Source organism: Zophobas morio, unplaced genomic scaffold (assembly GCF_036711695.1).
Source record: "Zophobas morio isolate AGI-343-1 ecotype UQ-CSIRO unplaced genomic scaffold, CSIRO_AGI_Zmor_V1 ptg000008l, whole genome shotgun sequence".
NCBI lineage: Eukaryota > Metazoa > Arthropoda > Insecta > Coleoptera > Tenebrionidae > Zophobas > Zophobas morio.
In genome coordinates this window covers 8997499-9015220 of record NW_026972113.1, presented here as the reverse complement: position 1 = coordinate 9015220, position 17722 = coordinate 8997499, and the positions used below count along the sequence as shown (strand labels likewise).

General features: G+C 35.5%; 5 protein-coding genes across 6 annotated transcripts; all 5 read right to left on the bottom strand.

Annotated features, from left to right (window-relative positions):
- Positions 1-28: 28 nt before the first annotated feature.
- Positions 29-1222, bottom strand: LOC135124817 (15-hydroxyprostaglandin dehydrogenase [NAD(+)]-like). Its single transcript, XM_064050040.1, has 5 exons — positions 988-1222; positions 829-943; positions 684-775; positions 291-616; positions 29-241 (listed from the first exon to the last, which is right to left on the bottom strand). The coding sequence occupies exons 1-5, from the start codon at positions 1081-1083 to the stop codon at positions 112-114; spliced, it is 759 nt and encodes a 252-aa protein (XP_063906110.1). The 5' UTR covers positions 1084-1222; the 3' UTR covers positions 29-111.
- A 136-nt stretch (positions 1223-1358) lies between these two features.
- On the bottom strand, positions 1359-2435 carry LOC135124791 (15-hydroxyprostaglandin dehydrogenase [NAD(+)]-like). Its single transcript, XM_064050006.1, has 5 exons — positions 2294-2435; positions 2123-2249; positions 1966-2072; positions 1595-1920; positions 1359-1538 (listed from the first exon to the last, which is right to left on the bottom strand). The coding sequence occupies exons 1-5, from the start codon at positions 2387-2389 to the stop codon at positions 1409-1411; spliced, it is 786 nt and encodes a 261-aa protein (XP_063906076.1). The 5' UTR covers positions 2390-2435; the 3' UTR covers positions 1359-1408.
- Positions 2436-2584: 149 nt separating this feature from the next.
- Positions 2585-5822, bottom strand: LOC135125241 (15-hydroxyprostaglandin dehydrogenase [NAD(+)]-like). Of its 2 annotated transcripts, none has more exons than XM_064050678.1 (7): positions 5553-5822; positions 5394-5508; positions 5206-5341; positions 3436-3538; positions 3149-3382; positions 2810-3101; positions 2585-2759 (listed from the first exon to the last, which is right to left on the bottom strand). In XM_064050678.1, the coding sequence occupies exons 1-6, from the start codon at positions 5646-5648 to the stop codon at positions 2850-2852; spliced, it is 936 nt and encodes a 311-aa protein (XP_063906748.1). In that variant the 5' UTR covers positions 5649-5822; the 3' UTR covers positions 2585-2759; positions 2810-2849. The 2 variants fall into 2 exon arrangements, with proteins under 2 accessions (XP_063906748.1, XP_063906747.1); XM_064050677.1 differs by having other exon boundaries at positions 3436-3579; positions 5235-5341.
- A 100-nt stretch (positions 5823-5922) lies between these two features.
- On the bottom strand, positions 5923-6938 carry LOC135125251 (15-hydroxyprostaglandin dehydrogenase [NAD(+)]-like). Its single transcript, XM_064050691.1, has 5 exons — positions 6858-6938; positions 6687-6813; positions 6530-6636; positions 6159-6484; positions 5923-6102 (listed from the first exon to the last, which is right to left on the bottom strand). The coding sequence occupies exons 1-5, from the start codon at positions 6888-6890 to the stop codon at positions 5973-5975; spliced, it is 723 nt and encodes a 240-aa protein (XP_063906761.1). The 5' UTR covers positions 6891-6938; the 3' UTR covers positions 5923-5972.
- A 195-nt stretch (positions 6939-7133) lies between these two features.
- On the bottom strand, positions 7134-8104 carry LOC135124816 (15-hydroxyprostaglandin dehydrogenase [NAD(+)]-like). The gene is made up of 4 exons (XM_064050037.1): positions 7972-8104; positions 7687-7920; positions 7314-7639; positions 7134-7263 (listed from the first exon to the last, which is right to left on the bottom strand). The coding sequence occupies exons 1-4, from the start codon at positions 8065-8067 to the stop codon at positions 7134-7136; spliced, it is 786 nt and encodes a 261-aa protein (XP_063906107.1). The 5' UTR covers positions 8068-8104.
- Positions 8105-17722: the final 9618 nt, after the last annotated feature.

The following is a 17722-nucleotide window of genomic DNA, read 5'->3' as shown; positions in this document are numbered from 1 at the left end:
CGATAACCCACAAAAACAATTTGTGTTTATCACTTATTTAACACTTAAGAAAAACCCCTCTCATCCTTCAGATTATATTTTGTTTAAAAAAAATCTCAGTACGTTAGATATTTAAACTTTCATGGTTCTGTGTTCCGGTACTACCACTTCATGTGCTGGTTCATCCTCTTCAATAACCCACAATGACCCGTTTTTTCCCTTCTTGATGGCTTCAATCAGTCCTTCACCTATGCGTTCTGGGCTACAATCAGGTTTGTAAATCAGTACTATGTAGTAACAAGCGTACTTACTCCTGTGTTATCGACCACACGGAACCAAATTCCTCGTCTTTCACCTCTGGGAATAAAAATCCGCTTGAATCTTGAGACATCGCCGTTCTGACCAAGCCTGGGCAAATCGTAACAACGCGTACCTTATACCTTTTGTAAAATTCGTCTCCACCTAGGGCTTTTCCTAAGCCTATTAAGGCGTGTTTGGTTGCACAATACACAGGAGCGATTTGGAAAGCCTGGAAACCACAAACCGAAGCTGTGTTGATTATAAGACCTTCTTCGCCGGATCGGTACTTTGGAAGGTACTTCTGCATTCCGAGATAAGTCCCTTCGACAACAGCAACCTAGTTAAATTTAAATATTTAGTGACTATTTTTGTAACGAAATGTCGTACCAAATTTAGTGCTATTAACAGATCTTCCAGCCATGTTCGTCGACCACTCCGGCATTGTTAATTACAATATCTAGTTGCTTGTACGTCTGTATGGTAGTTTCAAAAGCACCTACATATATAACAACCAGTTTAAAAATATATATATTTAAATAAAGGTGGTACCTTCTAGTTCTGCTTTCTTTGTAACATCTGCTTTTATAAAAGTAACTTTATTTTTGCCAACTATTTCCATAGCTTTGCGTCCTGCTTCGTCAGAAATATCTACAATCCCTATTCCCTGAAATCAAAAATTAACTTAGGTACTTTTGGTTGGTACCTTACCTTTGCGCCATGTTGAAGAAGACTTTTAACTATAGCAAGACCGATCCCTCCGGCCCCTCCAGTAACAAGGGCCACTTTTCCAGCAACAAAGTCCATTGTTTTTCCAGTGAGTGTGATGAATAAATGGTACTTAATTTGATCTTGAAAACTAAATATTTATAACTGTTTGAACAAAAAGTTATCGCATTTGATTACACTTTTTTAAACAATTTTTGAGGTTAGAGAACACTCACGATTGTTATGATTTTGAGACAAACATTTACCTAGAATTATCTACTTTTTATAGTTCTGTAATGAGGGATTGCACAGTCATGACCAAGTTTATCTTCTTCGATAACCCATAAAAGGCCAACAGTGAATAAAACTCAAAGTATTTGCTAGTTTTTATTTCTCATTTAAGAACCACTGAATCGATTAATGATCAAACTTTCATGGTTCTGTAGCACGGTACTACAATCTCGTACGCAGGTTCATCCTCTTCAACGACCCAAAAAGACCCATTTTTACCCTTCTTAATAATTTCAATGAGTGCTTCTCCCACACGGTCTGGTCTACAAAAGTTTAACAATCCAGTTTTGACTTCCAACACTTAGGTACGCATACTTACGACTGCAAAACAGAATTTAAATCTGCCAGTTGCTTTTCATGTAATTCTGGAGACCAAAGCACTTTCTGGTTTTTGATGATCGGAGTGTCCACCAACCCTGGACAAATGGTCAAAACGCGAACTTTATAATTTTTGTAAAATTCTTCGTCACCCAAAGCTTTTGCAAACCCGATTAACCCGTGCTTAGTTGTACAGTAACTAGGAGCAACTGACATTACTCGAAAACCACAGATGGAAGCTGTGTTGACAATGACACCTTCCTCGCCAGATTTATACTTTGGAAGGTAGTTCTGCATGGCCAAATAAGACCCTTCCATTACGGCGCACTACGAATGCGACTTTATACTTGTTTTGGTGACCAGGAAACTTACCAGATTTACGGCCACTACTCTCTTCCAGTTAACTTCATCCACTATTCCAGCGTTGTTGATGACGATATCCAGTTGTTGATAAATTTCTATAGTTTTGTCAAAAGCTCCTAGAAAATCATTGAACGTCGTCGTATCATGCACTAATAGAAAATTTTACCTTCTAGTTCTTCCTTAACTGTGACATCTGCCTTAATAAATACAACTTTGTCTTTGCCAAAAACGGTTGCGATTTCGTCGACGATTCTGCTTTCGGCGTCTTCAGAAGAATCTACGATTGCTACACCCTGAAAGAATTCTAGAACATGTTCGTAGTATTTTGGCTATTTACTTTTGCTCCATTTTTAAGAAGGTGTTTAACCATAGCTAGACCAATGCCTCCGGCGCCCCCAGTAATGAAAGCCACTTTTCGAACAACAGAATCCATTTCTTGTCTCGATATTAGTGTTCTCAGACGACTAACTTGTTTATGAGTCGTTTTTGTAATTTTTTTTCTTAAGATATGAAACTCGTAAGTGATAATAAAGTGCATCAATTGATAGCTCAGACCTGCGTTCTTTACGTCAATATGTTTTTCTGTATTGTAAGTTATGATAATGGAACATTTAAAAAAAAAACTTGGTTTATTGCTCTAGTACATATATTTTTCTACATTATATGTTGGTACTTAAACTTTCATGGTTTTGTAGTGAGGTACCACAACTTCGTACGCGGGTTTATCTTCTTCAATCATCCACAACGATCCACTTTTGCCCTTCTTGATAGCTTCAATCAGTCCTTCTCCTATGCGTTCCGGTCTAAAAATACGTTTACAATTCCGGTACCACGAAGTACCACGCTTACTTACGCCTGTGCTACTAAGCTTACGGTACTAAATTCTAGATCTTTCAATTCTGGGAATAAAAAACCATCTGGTCGTTCAGACAACGGTGTGCTTGATATTTTTTGTAAAATTCTTCACCACCCAAAGCTTTCCCTAAACCAACCAATCCATGTTTCGTAGTGCAATAAATCGGAGCTACTTGGAACGTATGGAAACCACAAGTTGAAGCCGTATTAACTATAAGACCTTCATCTCCAGATTTGTACTTTGGAAGGTACTTTTTCATAGCGAGATAAGTACCTTCGATAACAGCAACCTGAATTTCAAATCTTTAGTGCTAGTTTTTTGACAAAGTTGACTCACCAAATTCAGTTCTACGGTACTTTTCCAGTCGAATTCGTCCACTTTTCCAGCATTGTTAATCACAATGTCCAGTTGGTTATAGGTTTTTATGGTGGTTTCGAAAACTGCTTCAAGTTCTGTTTTCTTAGTAACGTCTGCTTTTATAAAAGTAGCTTTATTCTCGCCAAAAATTTTAACAATTTCGTTTATAGCTCTGAATCCTGCTTCCTCAGAAATGTCTACTATTGCGACGCCCTAAAACAAAAACCAGAGACCCCATTTTTCCCTACTCTATGGTTGATTTTTACCTTCGCACCATGTTGAACCAGGTTTTTAACCATTGCTAGACCAATTCCGCCAGCTCCTCCAGTAACAAGGGCAACTTTTCCAGCAATAACGGTCATGGTTTGTCTGGAAATGACACTGTTGTGGAAAACTAAAATATTTATATGCTGAAAATGAACAAAATTTATAGTATTAGATTATAGTTTTTGAAATAGAGGACAGGCGTGATTGATTGTCTTTCAAAGCTGTTAAGGTTTATGGCGAGTACTTTCTTGATATGGGGTCATTTATAATAGAATTACGAATACTCTATTAATAAATTTTTAAATTAGTTGAGAAAATTGGTCAGTTATTACGACAGGATTTGTATGACTCCTTAAGTATAGTTCCACAAATCCCAATTTGAAATAGGTCTCCGGCTGTCTCTTCGTCTGTCCGTCTGTGTTCGTCAAAGTCAGTCTTATCTGAGCAAGTACTAGCCCCGCCCACCCGCCCCTGTTTTCTCAGAGGATAAGTCATTTGTCAAAATAAGACTTATCTTAGCAAGTACTACCCTCTGAGAAAATAAAGGACGGGTGGACGGGGCTAGTACTTGGTAACATAAGTCTTATTTTGGCAAATCACATATCCTCTGAGAAAAGAGAGGGCGAGTGGGCGGGCCTACTTGTTAAGATAAAACTGATTTTGCCACTATTAATCTTTTTTTGAAATTTAAAGATGTTAAATTCCTAAATCTACCCAAAATTTGCAGAATATCAGAGTTTTTTCTTGTGAGTTATCATTGCAAATCAGGAACGGCTCAAGCTATTTTCATAAAAACTTATGGGAATACAATACTGTTCCAATCCAAATTGATATACGTGTCCTTTAAAAATGTTGATGACGTCATCACAAAATTCTGTAAAGTAAAAACTCAACGCAAAATTGTCGGATATGTTTCACTGTACTTTAGGTGCCAGGGGAAGTTCTGTCTGTTTTCGACCATTTTTTTTTTAATGTAAAACATTCTCGAAGGTCCCAAATGTCATTTTTTTAATGTGAAATCTTCTCGGGGGTCTCACCTGTCTATGTTAAAAATGTAGAACCTTCTCGGAAGCCCTAAATGTCTTTTTAAAAATGTAAAACCTTCTCGAAGGCCTCAACTGTGTTTTTAAAAATGTGGAACCTTCTCGGGGGTCCCAAATGTCTTTTTTTAAAGATGTGAAACCTTCTCGGGGGCCCCAACTGTTTTTTTTTTTTTTTAAATATAAAACCTTCTCTGGAGCCCTAAATGTCTTTTCTTTTAATGTAAAACCTTCTTCCTTGTAATGGTTGGGATCCCCGAGAAGGTTTCACATTCTTAAAAAAAACGTTTGGCGCCCCCGAGAAGGTTTTACATTTTAGATAAGATAGTTGGGACCCCTGAGAAGGTTTCACATTGTTAAAAAAAGACATTTGACACCCCCGAGAAGGTTTTTACATTTTTAAAAAAGACAATTCGGACCCCCGAGAAGGTTTCACATTAAAAGCAAAGACAGTTGGGGCCCCCGAGAAGGTTTCACATTAAAAGAATAGACATTTGGAGCCCTTGAGAAGGTTATAATTTTTAAAAAAGTTGGTTGTGATCCCCGAGAAGGTTTCATATTCTTTAAAAAAAAAACATTTGGCGCCCCAGAGAAGGTTTCACATTAAAAGAAAAGACATTTGGAGCCCTTGAGAAGGTTATCATTTTTAAAAAAGATGGTTGGGATACCCGAAAAGATATTTGAAGCCCTTGAGAAGGTTATCATTTTTAAAAAAGATGCTTGGGAAACCTAGAAAGACATTTGGAGCCCTTGAGTACCAAATTCAGGGCTATTGCGTTTTTCCAGCCATGTTCGTCGACCACTCCGGCATTGTTAATTACAATATCTAGTTGCTTGTACGTCTGTATGGTAGTTTCAAAAGCACCTAACATATATAACAACCAGTTTAAAAATATATACTTAAATAAAGGTGGTACCTTCTAGTTCTGCTTTCTTTGTAACGTCTGATTTTATAAAAATAACTTTATTCTCGCCAACTATTTCCATAGCTTTGCGTCCTGCTTCGTCAGAAATATCTACAATCCCTATTCCCTGAAATCAAAAATTAACTTAGGTACTTTTGGTGAGTACCTTACCTTAGCGCCATGTTGAAGAAGACTTTTAACTATAGCAAGGCCGATCCCTCCGGCCCCTCCAGTTACAAAGGCCACTTTTCCAGCAACAAAGTCCATTGTTTTTCCAGTGAGAGTGATGAATAAATGGTACTTAATTTGATCTTGAATTAAATATTTAGAACTGTTAACGAATAAAAAGTTATCGCATTTGATAAGACATTTTTAAACAATTTTTGAGGTTAGAGAACACCCACGATTGTTATGATTTTGAGACAAACATTCACCTAGAATTATCTACTTTTTATAGTTCTGCAATAAGGAGTTGCACAGTCATGACCAGGTTTATCTTCTTCGATAACCCATAAAAGGCCAACAGTGAATAAAACTCAAGTATTTGCTAGTTTTTATTTCTCATTTAAGAACCACTGAATGGATTAATGATCAAACTTTCATGGTTCTGTAGCACGGTACTACAATCTCGTACGCAGGTTCATCCTCTTCAACGACCCAAAAAGACCCATTTTTACCCTTCTTAATAATTTCAATGAGTGCTTCTCCCACACGGTCTGGTCTACAAAAGTTTAACAATCCAGTTTTGACTTCCAACACTTAGGTACGCATACTTACGACTGCAAAACAGAATTTAAATCTGCCAGTTGCTTTTCATGTAATTCTGGAGACCAAAGCACTTTCTGGTTTTTGATGATCGGAGTGTCCACCAACCCTGGACAAATGGTCAAAACGCGAACTTTATAATTTTTGTAAAATTCTTCGTCACCCAAAGCTTTTGCAAACCCGATTAACCCGTGCTTAGTTGTACAGTAACTAGGAGCAACTGACATTACTCGAAAACCACAGATGGAAGCTGTGTTGACAATGACACCTTCCTCTCCAGATTTATACTTTGGAAGGTAGTTCTGCATGGCCAAATAAGACCCTTCCATTACGGCGCACTACGAATGCGACTTTATACTTGTTTTGGTGACCAGAAAACTTACCAGATTTACGGCCACTACTCTCTTCCAGTTAACTTCATCCACTATTCCAGCGTTGTTGATGACGATATCCAGTTGTTGATAAATTTCTATAGTTTTGTCAAAAGCTTCTAGAAAATCATTGAACGTCGTCGTATCATGCACTAATGGAAAATTTTACCTTCTAGTTCTTCCTTAACTGTGACATCTGCCTTAATAAATACAACTTTGTCTTTGCCAAAAACGGTTGCGATTTCGTCGACGATTCTGCTTTCGGCGTCTTCAGAAGAATCTACGATTGCTACACCCTGAAAGGATTCTAGAACATGTTCGTACTATTTTGGCTATTTACTTTTGCTCCATTTTTAAGAAGGTGTTTAACCATCGCTTGTCTCGATATTAGTGTTCTCAGACGACTAACTTGTTTATGAGTTCGTTTTTGCAATTTTTTTTCTTAAGATATGAAACTCGTAAGTGATAATAAAGTGCATCAATTGATAGCTCAGACCTGCGTTCTTTACGTCAATATGTTTTTCTGTATTGTAAGTTATGATAATGGAACATTTAAAAAAAAAAAACTTGGTTTATTGCTCTAGTACATATATTTTTCTACATTATATGTAGGTACTTAAACTTTCATGGTTTTGTAGTGAGGTACCACAACTTCGTACGCGGGTTTATTTTCTTCAATCATCCACAACGATCCACTTTTGCCCTTCTTGATAGCTTCAATCAGTCCTTCTCCTATGCGTTCCGGTCTAAAAATACGTTTACAATTCCGGTACCACGAAGTACCACGCTTACTTACGCCTGTGCTACTAAGCTTACGGTACTAAATTCTAGATCTTTCAATTCCGGGAATAAAAAACCATCTGGTCGTTCAGACAACGGTGTGCTTACTAACCCTGGGCAAATCGTGATGACACGTACTTGATATTTTTTGTAAAATTCTTCACCACCCAAAGCTTTCCCTAAACCAACCAATCCATGTTTCGTAGTGCAATAAATCGGAGCTACTTGGAACGTATGGAAACCACAAGTTGAAGCCGTATTAACTATAAGACCTTCATCTTCAGATTTGTACTTTGGAAGGTACTTTTTCATAGCGAGATAAGTACCTTCGATAACAGCAACCTGAATTTCAAATCTTTAGTGCTAGTTTTTTGACAAAGTTGACTCACCAAATTCAGTTCTACGGTACTTTTCCAGTCGAATTCGTCCACTTTTCCAGCATTGTTAATCACAATGTCCAGTTGGTTATAGGTTTTTATGGTGGTTTCGAAAACTGCTTCAAGTTCTGTTTTCTTAGTAACGTCTGCTTTTATAAAAGTAGCTTTATTCTCGCCAAAAATTTTAACAATTTCGTTTATAGCTCTGAATCCTGCTTCCTCAGAAATGTCTACTATTGCCACACCCTAAAAAAAACCAGAGACCCCATTTTTTCCTACTCAATGGTTGATTTTTACCTTCGCACCATGTTGAACAAGCTTTTTAACCATTGCTAGACCAATTCCGCCAGCTCCTCCAGTAACAAGGGCCACTTTTCCAGCAATAACGGTCATGGTTTGTCTGGAAATGACACTCTTGTTGGAAACTAAAATATTTATATGCTGAAAATGAACAAAATTTATAGTATTAGATTATACTTTTTGAAATAGAGGACAGGTGTGATTGATTGTCTTTCAAAGCTTAAAGGTTTATGGCGAGTGCTTTCTTGATATGGGGTCATTTATAATAGAATTACGAATACACTATTAATACATTTTTAAATTAGTTGAGAAAATTGGTCAAAGTTGTTACGACAGAATTTCTATGACCCCTTCAACAAATCCCACTTTGAAATAGGTCTCCGGCTGTCTTTTCGTCTGTCCGTCTGTCCGTCTGTCCGTCTGTCTGTCCGTCTGTGTTCGTCTAAAACAGTCTTATCTGAGCAAGTACTAGCCCCACCCACCCGCCCCTGTTTTCTCAGAGGATAAGTCATTTGTCAAAATAAGACTTATCTTAGCAAGTACTACCCTCTGAGAAAATTAAGGACGGGTGGGCGGGGCTAGTACTTGGTAACGTAAGTCTTATTTTGCCCCTATTAATCTTTTTTTGAAATTTACTGATGTTAAATAGCAAATTTCAATAATAACGAGTTAAATTGCTAATTTGCAGAATATCAGAGTTTTTTCTTGTGAGTTATCATTGCATTCATATTTTTAGATTTGCTTATACAGGTGACTCAAAAAAATTAATGAATGTATCAATTTATTTTATTCATTAAATCAGGAACGGCTCAAGCCATTTTCATAACAAAATTATGGGAATACAATACTGTTCCAAACCAAGTTGATATACGTGTCCTTTAAAAACGTTGATGAGGTCATCACAAAATTCTGTAAAGTAAAAATTCAACGCAAAACTGCCGGATATGCGAGGGAAGTTCTGTCTGCTTTGACCATTTTTTTTTTAATGTAAAACCTTCTCGAGGACCCCAAATGTCGTTTTTAAAAATGTAAAACCTTCTCGAAGGCCCCAACAGTCTTTTCTAAAATGTAAAACCTATTCAGGGGCACCAAATGTCTTTTTTTAAGAATGTGAAACCTTCTCGAGGGTCCCAACTGTCTTTTTTTAAAATCTAAGACCTTCTCGAGAGCCCTAAATATCTTTTCTTTTAATGTAAAACCTTCTCGGGGGCGCCAAATGTTTTTTTTTTAAGAATGTAAAACTTTCTTGGGGTTCCCAACTGTCTTTTCTAAAAATGTAAAACCTTCTCGGGGGTTCTAAATGTTTTTTTTAAAGAATGTGAAACCTTCTCGGGGGTCCTAACTGTCATTTTTAAAAATGTAAAAACCTTCTCGGGAGTCCCAACTGTCTTTTTCTAACAATGTGAAACCTTCTCGGGGATCCCAACTAACTCTTTTAAAAGTGATAACCTTCTCAAGGGCTCCAAATATCTTTCCTTTTAATGTGAAACCTTCTCGGGGGTCCTAACTCTCTTATCTAAAATGTAAAACCTTCTCGGGGACGCCAAATGTTTTTTTTTTAAGAATGTGAAACCTTCTCGGGGATCCCAACCATCTTTTTTAAAACTGATAACCTTCTCACGGGCTCCAAATGTATTTTCGGGGTTCCCAACCACCTTTTTTAAAAATGATAATATTCTCAAGGGCTCCAAATGTCTTTTCTTTTAATGTGAAACCTTCTCGCGGGTCCCAACTGTCTTATCTAAAATGTAAAACCTTCTCGGGGACGCCAAATGTTTTTTTTTAAAGAATGTGAAACCTTCTCGGGGGTCCCAACCAGCCCTTCTCAAGGGCTCTAAATGTCTTTTCTTTTAATGTGATACCTTCTCGGGGGCCCCAACTGTCTTTCCTTTTAATGTGAAACCTTCTCGGGGGTCCCAACTGTCTTTTTACTTCCCGAGCGTAAGCAAAGGAAGTATTGTAATCGAGTCCGTCGGCCGACTCTCTACTTTTACGTTTTCTCGATCTTTCATGACCCCTAGAAGACGAAGAAATAGGTCTCCCATTTCCGTCTGTCTGTCCGTCTGTCCGTCTGTCCGTCTGTCCGTCCGTCTGTCCGTCTGTCCGTCTGTTGTCCCGGATTTTTATTAGACAGATAATCTCCGAAAGTACTCGACCGATTGTTGTGAAATTTTGTACTTATATTAAGAATATCATGTAGATGGTAAAACGCTAACCAAAATTTGTCTAATCATCCCCACCACTAATGCGATGACGTCACTTCAAAATTGTACATAGTAAATGGGTTTTCAATTGTATAAAATAACATAGTCCTACACATGTAGTTTACAACTCTGAATCGACTTTTCACCCGAAACGTCCAGATTTTTGAAAAAAAAATCAAAATTATAAAACAACATTTTGAAATTTAATTTTTAATCTGCTAACCAGAATGCTTTGAAATGTTGCAGATGTTTTAAGGCTATAAAGAGCATCATAAATCTTTAGTCAAAAAATATTTGCTTATCCCCTCCAAAAACTTGATGACGTCAGCTCAAAAGTTTGTGGAATAAATCATATCTAAAATGTACAAAATATGATGAGTCTGTACTTGTGATCTATCACTCCATTCATATTTTTTGGATTTGCATATACAGGGTGACTCAAAAAAATTAATGAATGCGTAAATATATTTTATTGATTTAATCAGGAACTACAAAACCGAATGCTCTGAAATCTTGCAGATGTTTTAAGGTCATAAAGAGCATAATAAATGTTTAGTCAAAATATATTTGCTTATCCCCTCCAAAAACTTGATGACGTCAGCTCGAAAATTTGCCGAATAAATCATATCTAAAATGTACAAAATATGATCAGTCTGTACTTGTGATCTATCACTCCATTCATATTTTTTTGGATTTGCATATACAGGGTGATTCAAGAAAATAAATGAAAGCGTAAATTTATTTTACTGATTTACTCAGGAACTACAAAACCGAATGCTTCGAAATTTTGAAGATATTTTAAAATTATCATAAGCATGGTAAATTTTTGATCAAAACGTATTTGGTCGTCCCCCCTAAAAAATTTATGACTTCACCACAAAATTTTGCTGAATAAATCCTATCAAAAATGTATAAAATATGGTGAGTCTCTTCTTGTGATTTATCATTCCATTCAAATTTTTTCGATTTGCATATACAGGGTGACTCAAAAATATTAATGAATGCGTAAATTTATTTTATTGATTTAATCAGGAACTACAAAACCGAATGCTTTGAAATCTTGCAGATGTTTTAAGGTTATAAAGAGCATAATAAATTTTTAGTCAAAATATATTTGGTTATCTTCTACAAAAAACTGATGACGTCAGCTCAAAAGTTTGCCGAATAAATCGTATCTAAAATGTACAAAATATGATGAGTCTGTACTTGTGATTTATCATTCCATTCATATTCTTGGATTTGCATATGCAGGGTGACTCAAAAAAATTAATGAAGGCGTGAATTTATTTTATCGATTTAATCAGGAATTACAAAACCGAATGCTTTGAAATCTTGGGAATATTTTAAAGTTATTATAAGCATGGTAAACTTTTGTTCAAAATGTATTTGTTCATCCCTCCTAAAAAAATTGATGACGTCACCCTTAAATTTTGCTGAATAAATCCTATCTAAAATGCAAAAAATATGATGAGTTTGTACTTTTGATTTATCATTCCATTCATATTTTTTAGATTTTCTTAAGAGGTCGTTCAAAAAAATTAATGATGTCAATTTATTTTATTGATTAAATTAAAGGCAACACTTAATATTATTAGTGTTACACCCCAACCAACCCAATTTGGTAGACACAAAATTTGTTAAAGGAAAAACTCGGTTGAAACATAAGGGTAGCACGCTTATTTACATCGACTTTAACATTACAGACCTGCATTTGTTTTATGCGATCACTTGGTTCCGCGAATGTGAAATAGACATGTTTATAATCAACCAATTGTGAATTTCACCGTCAAGAATTAAAATAAAACCCAATGTTTTATATAATAAGCGGAAGTCGAAGCAATAAAACCGACGGTCGTTTTGTTTACAGTTTCTCTGTTTGACTCTCACGTATGCTGGTACGCCTGTCATCTTAAATTAAGAATGTTTATACATACACGATTTTCAGTTGCCTCTGATACGTATACGTGAGTAAATTGTTTCGTTATTTTATTGATTATAAAAAATCAATATTCAAAACGACCCAATTCATTTTCCCGAAAATTTGGGAATACAATAATTTTATTCTTAGAATTAGACTACATCTATCCCAATTGATATACGTGTCCTTGCAAAAATGTTGACGTCATCGCAATTTTTTTTAAATTCCCACTACAAAAATGTAATGAGAAAAAAACACAATAGCCATGCAGTCGTCAAGTTTCCGACAGCGAGGGAAGTACTGTCTAAACTCTTTAGACCAATTTTTTAAAAATGTAAAAACCTTCTCGGGGGTGCCAACTGTCTTTTTTTAAAAGTGTGAAAACTTCTCGGGGATCCCAACCAACTTTTTTAAGAATGATAACCTTCTCAAGGGCTCCAAATGTCCTTTCTTTTAATGTGAAACCTTCTCGGGGGTTCCAACTGTCTTTCCTTTTAATGTGAATCTTTCTCGGGGGTTCCAACTGTCTTTTTTACTTCCCGAGCGTAAGCAAAGGAAGTATTGTAATCGAGTCCGTCGGCCGACTCTCTACTTTTACGTTTTCTCGATCTTTCATGACCCCTAGAAGACGAAGAAATAGGTCTCCCATTTCCGTCTGTCTGTCCGTCTGTCCGTCTGTCCGTCTGTCCGTCTGTCCGTCTGTCCGTCTGTCCGTCCGTCTGTCCGTCTGTCCGTCTGTTGTCACGGATTTTTATTAGACAGATAATCTCCGAAAGTACTCGACCGATTGTTGTGAAATTTTGTACTTATATTAAGAATATCATGTAGATGGTAAAACGCTAACCAAAATTTGTCGAATCATCCCCACCACTAAAGCGATGACGTCACTTCAAAATTGTACATAGTAAATGGGTTTTCAATTGTATAAAATAACATAGTCCTACACATGTAGTTTACAACTCTGAATCGACTTTTCACCCGAAACGTCCAGATTTTTGGAAAAAAAATCAAAATTATAAAACAACATTTTGAAATTTAATTTTTAATCTGCTAACCAGAATGCTTTGAAATGTTGCAGATGTTTTAAGGCTATAAAGAGCATCATAAATCTTTAGTCAAAAAATATTTGCTTATCCCCTCCAAAAACTTGATGACGTCAGCTCAAAAGTTTGTGGAATAAATCATATCTAAAATGTACAAAATATGATGAGTCTGTACTTGTGAACTATCACTCCATTAATATTTTTTGGATTTGCATATACAGGGTGACTCAAAAAAATTAATGAATGCGTAAATATATTTTATTGATTTAATCAGGAACTACAAAACCGAATGCTCTGAAATCTTGCAGATGTTTTAAAGTCATAAAGAGCATAATAAATGTTTAGTCAAAATATATTTGCTTATCCCCTCCAAAAACTTGATGACGTCAGCTCGAAAGTTTGCCGAATAAATCATATCTAAAATGTACAAAATATGATGAGCCTGTACTTGTCATTTATCACTCCATTCATATTTTTTGGATTTGCATATACAGAGTGACTCAAAAAAATTAATGAATGCGTAAATTTATTTTATTGATTTAATCAGGAACTACAAAACCGAATGCTTTGAAATCTTGCAGATGTTTTAAGGTTATAAAGAGCATAATAAATTTTTAGTCAAAATATATTTGGTTATCTTCTACAAAAAACTGATGACGTCAGCTCAAAAGTTTTCCGAATAAATCGTATCTAAAATGTACAAAATATGATGAGTCTGTACTTGTGATTTATCATTCCATTCATATTTTTGGATTTGCATATGCAGGGTGACTCAAAAAAATTAATGAAGGCGTGAATTTATTTTATCGATTTAATCAGGAATTACAAAACCGAATGCTTTGAAATCTTGGGAATATTTTAAAGTTATTATAAGCATGGTAAACTTTTGTTCAAAATGTATTTGTTCATCCCTCCTAAAAAAATTGATGACGTCACCCTTAAATTTTGCTGAATAAATCCTATCTAAAATGCAAAAAATATGATGAGTTTGTACTTGTGATTTATCATTCCATTCATATTTTTTAGATTTTCTTAAGAGGTGGTTCAAAAAAATTAATGAAGTCAATTTATTTTATTGATTAAATTAAAGGCAACACTTATTATTAGTATTACACCCCAACCAACCCAATTTGGTAGACACAAAATTTGTTAAAGGAAAAACTCGGTTGAAACATAAGGGTAGCACGCTTATTTACATCGACTTTAACATTACAGACCTGCATTTGTTTTATGCGTTCACTTGATTCCGCGAATGTGAAATAGACATGTTTATAATCAACCAATTGTGAATTTCACCGTCAAGAATTAAAATAAAACCCAATGTTTTATATAATAAGCGGAAGTCGAAGCAATAAAACCGACGGTCGTTTTGTTTACAGTTTCTGTGTTTGGCTCTCACGTATGCTGTTACGCCTGTCATCTTAAATTAACAATGTTTATACATACACGATTTTCAGTTGCCTCTGATACGTAGGTATACGTGAGTAAATTGTTTCGTTATTTTATTGATTATTACAAATCAATATTCAAACGACCCAATTCATTTTCCCGAAAATTTGAGAATATAATAATTTTATTCTTAGTATTACACTACATCTATACCAACTGATATACGTGTCCTTGCAAAAATGTTGATGACGTCATCGCAATTTTTTTTTAAATTCCCACTACAAAAATGTAATGAGAAAAAAAAACACAATAGGCATGCAGTCGTCAAGTTTCCGACAGCGAGGGAAGTACTGTCTAAACTCTTTAGACCAATTTTTAAAAATGTAAAAACCTTCTCGGGGGCGCCAACTGTCTTTTTTTAATAATGTCAAACCTTCTCAGGGGTTCCAACTGTCTTATCAAAAATCTAAAACCTTCTCAGGGGCGCCAAATGTTTTTTTTTTAAATAAGTGAAACCTTCTCGGGGATCCCAACCATCTTTTTTAAAAATGATAACTATAGAGCGGAAAATATGCAGCAAAATTTTGTAAAATATGATCATATGATATGCATCAAATTTATGCAAATATGCAGTAACTTTCTTAATATATGCAGAGATATGCAGTTGCATATGCTCCAAAAATTAAAAAAATATCGTAATAACCGAACAAAATTTATTTACAAATTACAAAAACAGGTTTCCCGAGCGTAAGTTTTATTATAAAAAATACATAAATCACATTGCAAAGTGTTTAATTATTTCTCACTAACACAAATCACCTTTTTAAAGATAATGTTGTTATACTAAAAAATAAATATAAACAGAACAAATTGAAAAATAGTAGTAATCGACTATTTAATTACTATTTTGGTAACAGTTTATTTTTAAATATTTTTCGAAATATTCTAACAAAAAGTTTTTCCGGTGATTCTAAAATATGCTTTTGTCAGTAGAAAAAGTGCGTACTACGTCCACAGATGTATAAAAATGCTTACTGGTTTAGAGCAGGCGCGACAAAACAGTTCCTTCTTGAAGAATAAGTTCAGGAAAAGGTTTAATCCATAAATTAATTAGAGTTATGGTCGACATATTGACACACCTATATCGCTTTAAATGCTTTCAATGCAAACTCACGATGAAAAATAATAGGGTAACGTCCCTTCGGACACCATAAAACATATCATTAATAGTATAATAAGTAATAAGTAACCAACAAAAATATTGGGAATGAACGGTATTTCCAAAAGTAATTGGAGCCCGAATTTACCTGGAAGAATGGCTTAACACCCGGTGGTTTCTACAAACTACCATAAAAACCAAACCTTTACTAGTTATTTGAAGCTCAGGACAATATTTGAAATATGATTCATGAAATTTCGTTTTTCTAGATAAATGCCGATAGAATGACAATTTTTTTTTCAAATTAGCACAAAAATTTATAAAAATGCAAAATATGCACCCGTTGCGTGAAATATGCAGCAGAAGGCAAATATATGCAAATATGCAATTTTTTTATAGCTGTATTCAGTTTTAATTAGCATGATTCGTTCACATATTAAATATCAAGACTTGTATGCAAAAAAATAACGGATATGCAAATTTCATAAAATCCGCTCTCTAATGATAACCTTCTCAAGAGCTCCAAATATCTTTTCTTTTAATGTGAAACCTTCTCGGGGGCGCCAAATGTTTTTTTTAAAGAACGTGAAATCGTCTCGGGGATCACAACCAACTTTTTTTAAAATGATAACCTTCTCAAGGGCTCCAAATGTCTTTTCTTTTAATGTGAAACCTTCTCGGGGGCGCCAAATGTTTTTTTTTAAGAATGTGAAACCTTCTCGGGGATTCCAACCATCTTTTTTAAAAATGATAACCTTCTCAAGGGCTCCAAATGTCTTTTCTTTTAATGTGAAACCTTCTCGGGGGTCCCAACTGTCTTTTTTAAAAATGTAAAAACCTTCTCGGGGGTGCCAACTGTCTTTTTTTAACAATGTGAAACCTTCTCGGGGGTCCCAACTGTCTTATCTAAAATGTAAAACCTACTCGGGGGCGCCAAATGTTTTTTTTAAGAATGTGAAACCTTCTCGGGGGCCCCAACCATCTTTTTTAAAAATGATAACCTTCTCAAGGGCTTCAAATGTCTTTTCTTTAATATGAAACTTTCTCGGGGACCCCAACTATCTTTCCTTTTAATGTGAAACCTTCTCAGGGGTCCGAACTGTGTTTTTTAAAAATGTAAAAACCTTCTCGGGGGTGCCAACTGTCTTTTTTTAACAATGTGAAACCTTCTCGGGGGTCATAACTATCTTATCTAAAATGTAAAACCTTCTCGGGGGCAACAAACGGTTTTTTTTTTTAAGAATGTGTAACCTTCTCGGGGATCCCAACCAACTTTTTTAAAAATGATAACCTTCTCAAGGGCTCCAAATGTCTTTTTTTTTAATGTGAAACCTTCTCGGGGGCCCCAACTGTCTTTTTTAAAAATGTAAAAACCTTCTCGGGGGTGCCAAACGTCTTTATTTAAAAATGTGAAACCTTCTCGGGGGCGCCAAATGTTTTTTTTTTTTTTTAAGAATTTGAAACCTTCTCGGGGATCCCAACCATTTTTTTTAAAAATGATAACCTTCTCAAGGGCTCCAAATGTCTTTTCTTTTAATGTGAAACCTTCTCGGGGGTCCCAACTATCTTTCCTTTTAATGTAAAACCTTCTCGGGGGTCCCAACTGTCTTTTTTTAAAATGAATTGACCTGACCTGACCTGACCTGACCTGACCTTCTCGGGGGTGCCAAATGTCTTTTTTTAACAATGTGAAACCTTCTCGGAGGTCCCAACCAACTTTTTTAAAAATGATAACCTTCTCGGGGGCGCCAAACGTTTTTTTTAAGAATGTGAAAAAAAAAATCATCACAAATGCGATAAGGCGGGTGGGCGGGGCTTTAATTTAGCCTTTTTTAAAATACGTGTAGTCTTTTCGTAACAAGAAACTTAAAACACGTTCAAAATGGTAACTTTTATAGAGAAATGGATTTTGCAATTAAGCTCCGCCCCTCCACCTGACCAAGGCGGGTGGGTGTTAGAAGTAATTTCACCACGAAAGGGTACAGGGGCGGTGCTTAAGTTGCGCGACTTGTAGTCGGGCTAGCAGTGGCGTAAC

Coding starts and splice junctions, on each gene's coding strand:
- LOC135125241 (XM_064050677.1), bottom strand. CDS start 5,648: ATGGACTTTGTTGCTGGAAAAGTGGCCTTTGTAACTGGAGGGGCCGGA. Junction 5,342..5,393: donor AAAGAAAGCAGAACTAGAAG/GTACCACCTTTA, acceptor TATATATGTTAG/GTGCTTTTGAAACTACCATA. Junction 3,383..3,435: donor TGGTTCAACATGGTGCGAAG/GTAAAAATCAAC, acceptor TTTTTGTTTTAG/GGCGTCGCAATAGTAGACAT.
- LOC135125251 (XM_064050691.1), bottom strand. CDS start 6,890: ATGGTTAAACACCTTCTTAAAAATGGAGCAAAA. Junction 6,814..6,857: donor TTCTTAAAAATGGAGCAAAA/GTAAATAGCCAA, acceptor GAATCCTTTCAG/GGTGTAGCAATCGTAGATTC. Junction 6,637..6,686: donor AGTTAAGGAAGAACTAGAAG/GTAAAATTTTCC, acceptor ATGATTTTCTAG/AAGCTTTTGACAAAACTATA.
- LOC135124817 (XM_064050040.1), bottom strand. CDS start 1,083: ATGGACTTTGTTGCTGGAAAAGTGGCCCTTGTTACTGGAGGGGCCGGA. Junction 944..987: donor TTCTTCAACATGGCGCAAAG/GTAAGGTACCAA, acceptor TTTTGATTTCAG/GGAATAGGGATTGTAGATAT. Junction 776..828: donor AAAGAAAGCAGAACTAGAAG/GTACCACCTTTA, acceptor TTATATATGTAG/GTGCTTTTGAAACTACCATA.
- LOC135124816 (XM_064050037.1), bottom strand. CDS start 8,067: ATGACCGTTATTGCTGGAAAAGTGGCCCTTGTTACTGGAGGAGCTGGC. Junction 7,640..7,686: donor GTACCGTAGAACTGAATTTG/GTGAGTCAACTT, acceptor TTTGAAATTCAG/GTTGCTGTTATCGAAGGTAC. Junction 7,264..7,313: donor GTAAGCTTAGTAGCACAGGC/GTAAGTAAGCGT, acceptor ACGTATTTTTAG/ACCGGAACGCATAGGAGAAG.
- LOC135124791 (XM_064050006.1), bottom strand. CDS start 2,389: ATGGATTCTGTTGTTCGAAAAGTGGCTTTCATTACTGGGGGCGCCGGA. Junction 2,250..2,293: donor TTCTTAAAAATGGAGCAAAA/GTAAATAGCCAA, acceptor GAATTCTTTCAG/GGTGTAGCAATCGTAGATTC. Junction 2,073..2,122: donor AGTTAAGGAAGAACTAGAAG/GTAAAATTTTCT, acceptor ATGATTTTCTAG/GAGCTTTTGACAAAACTATA.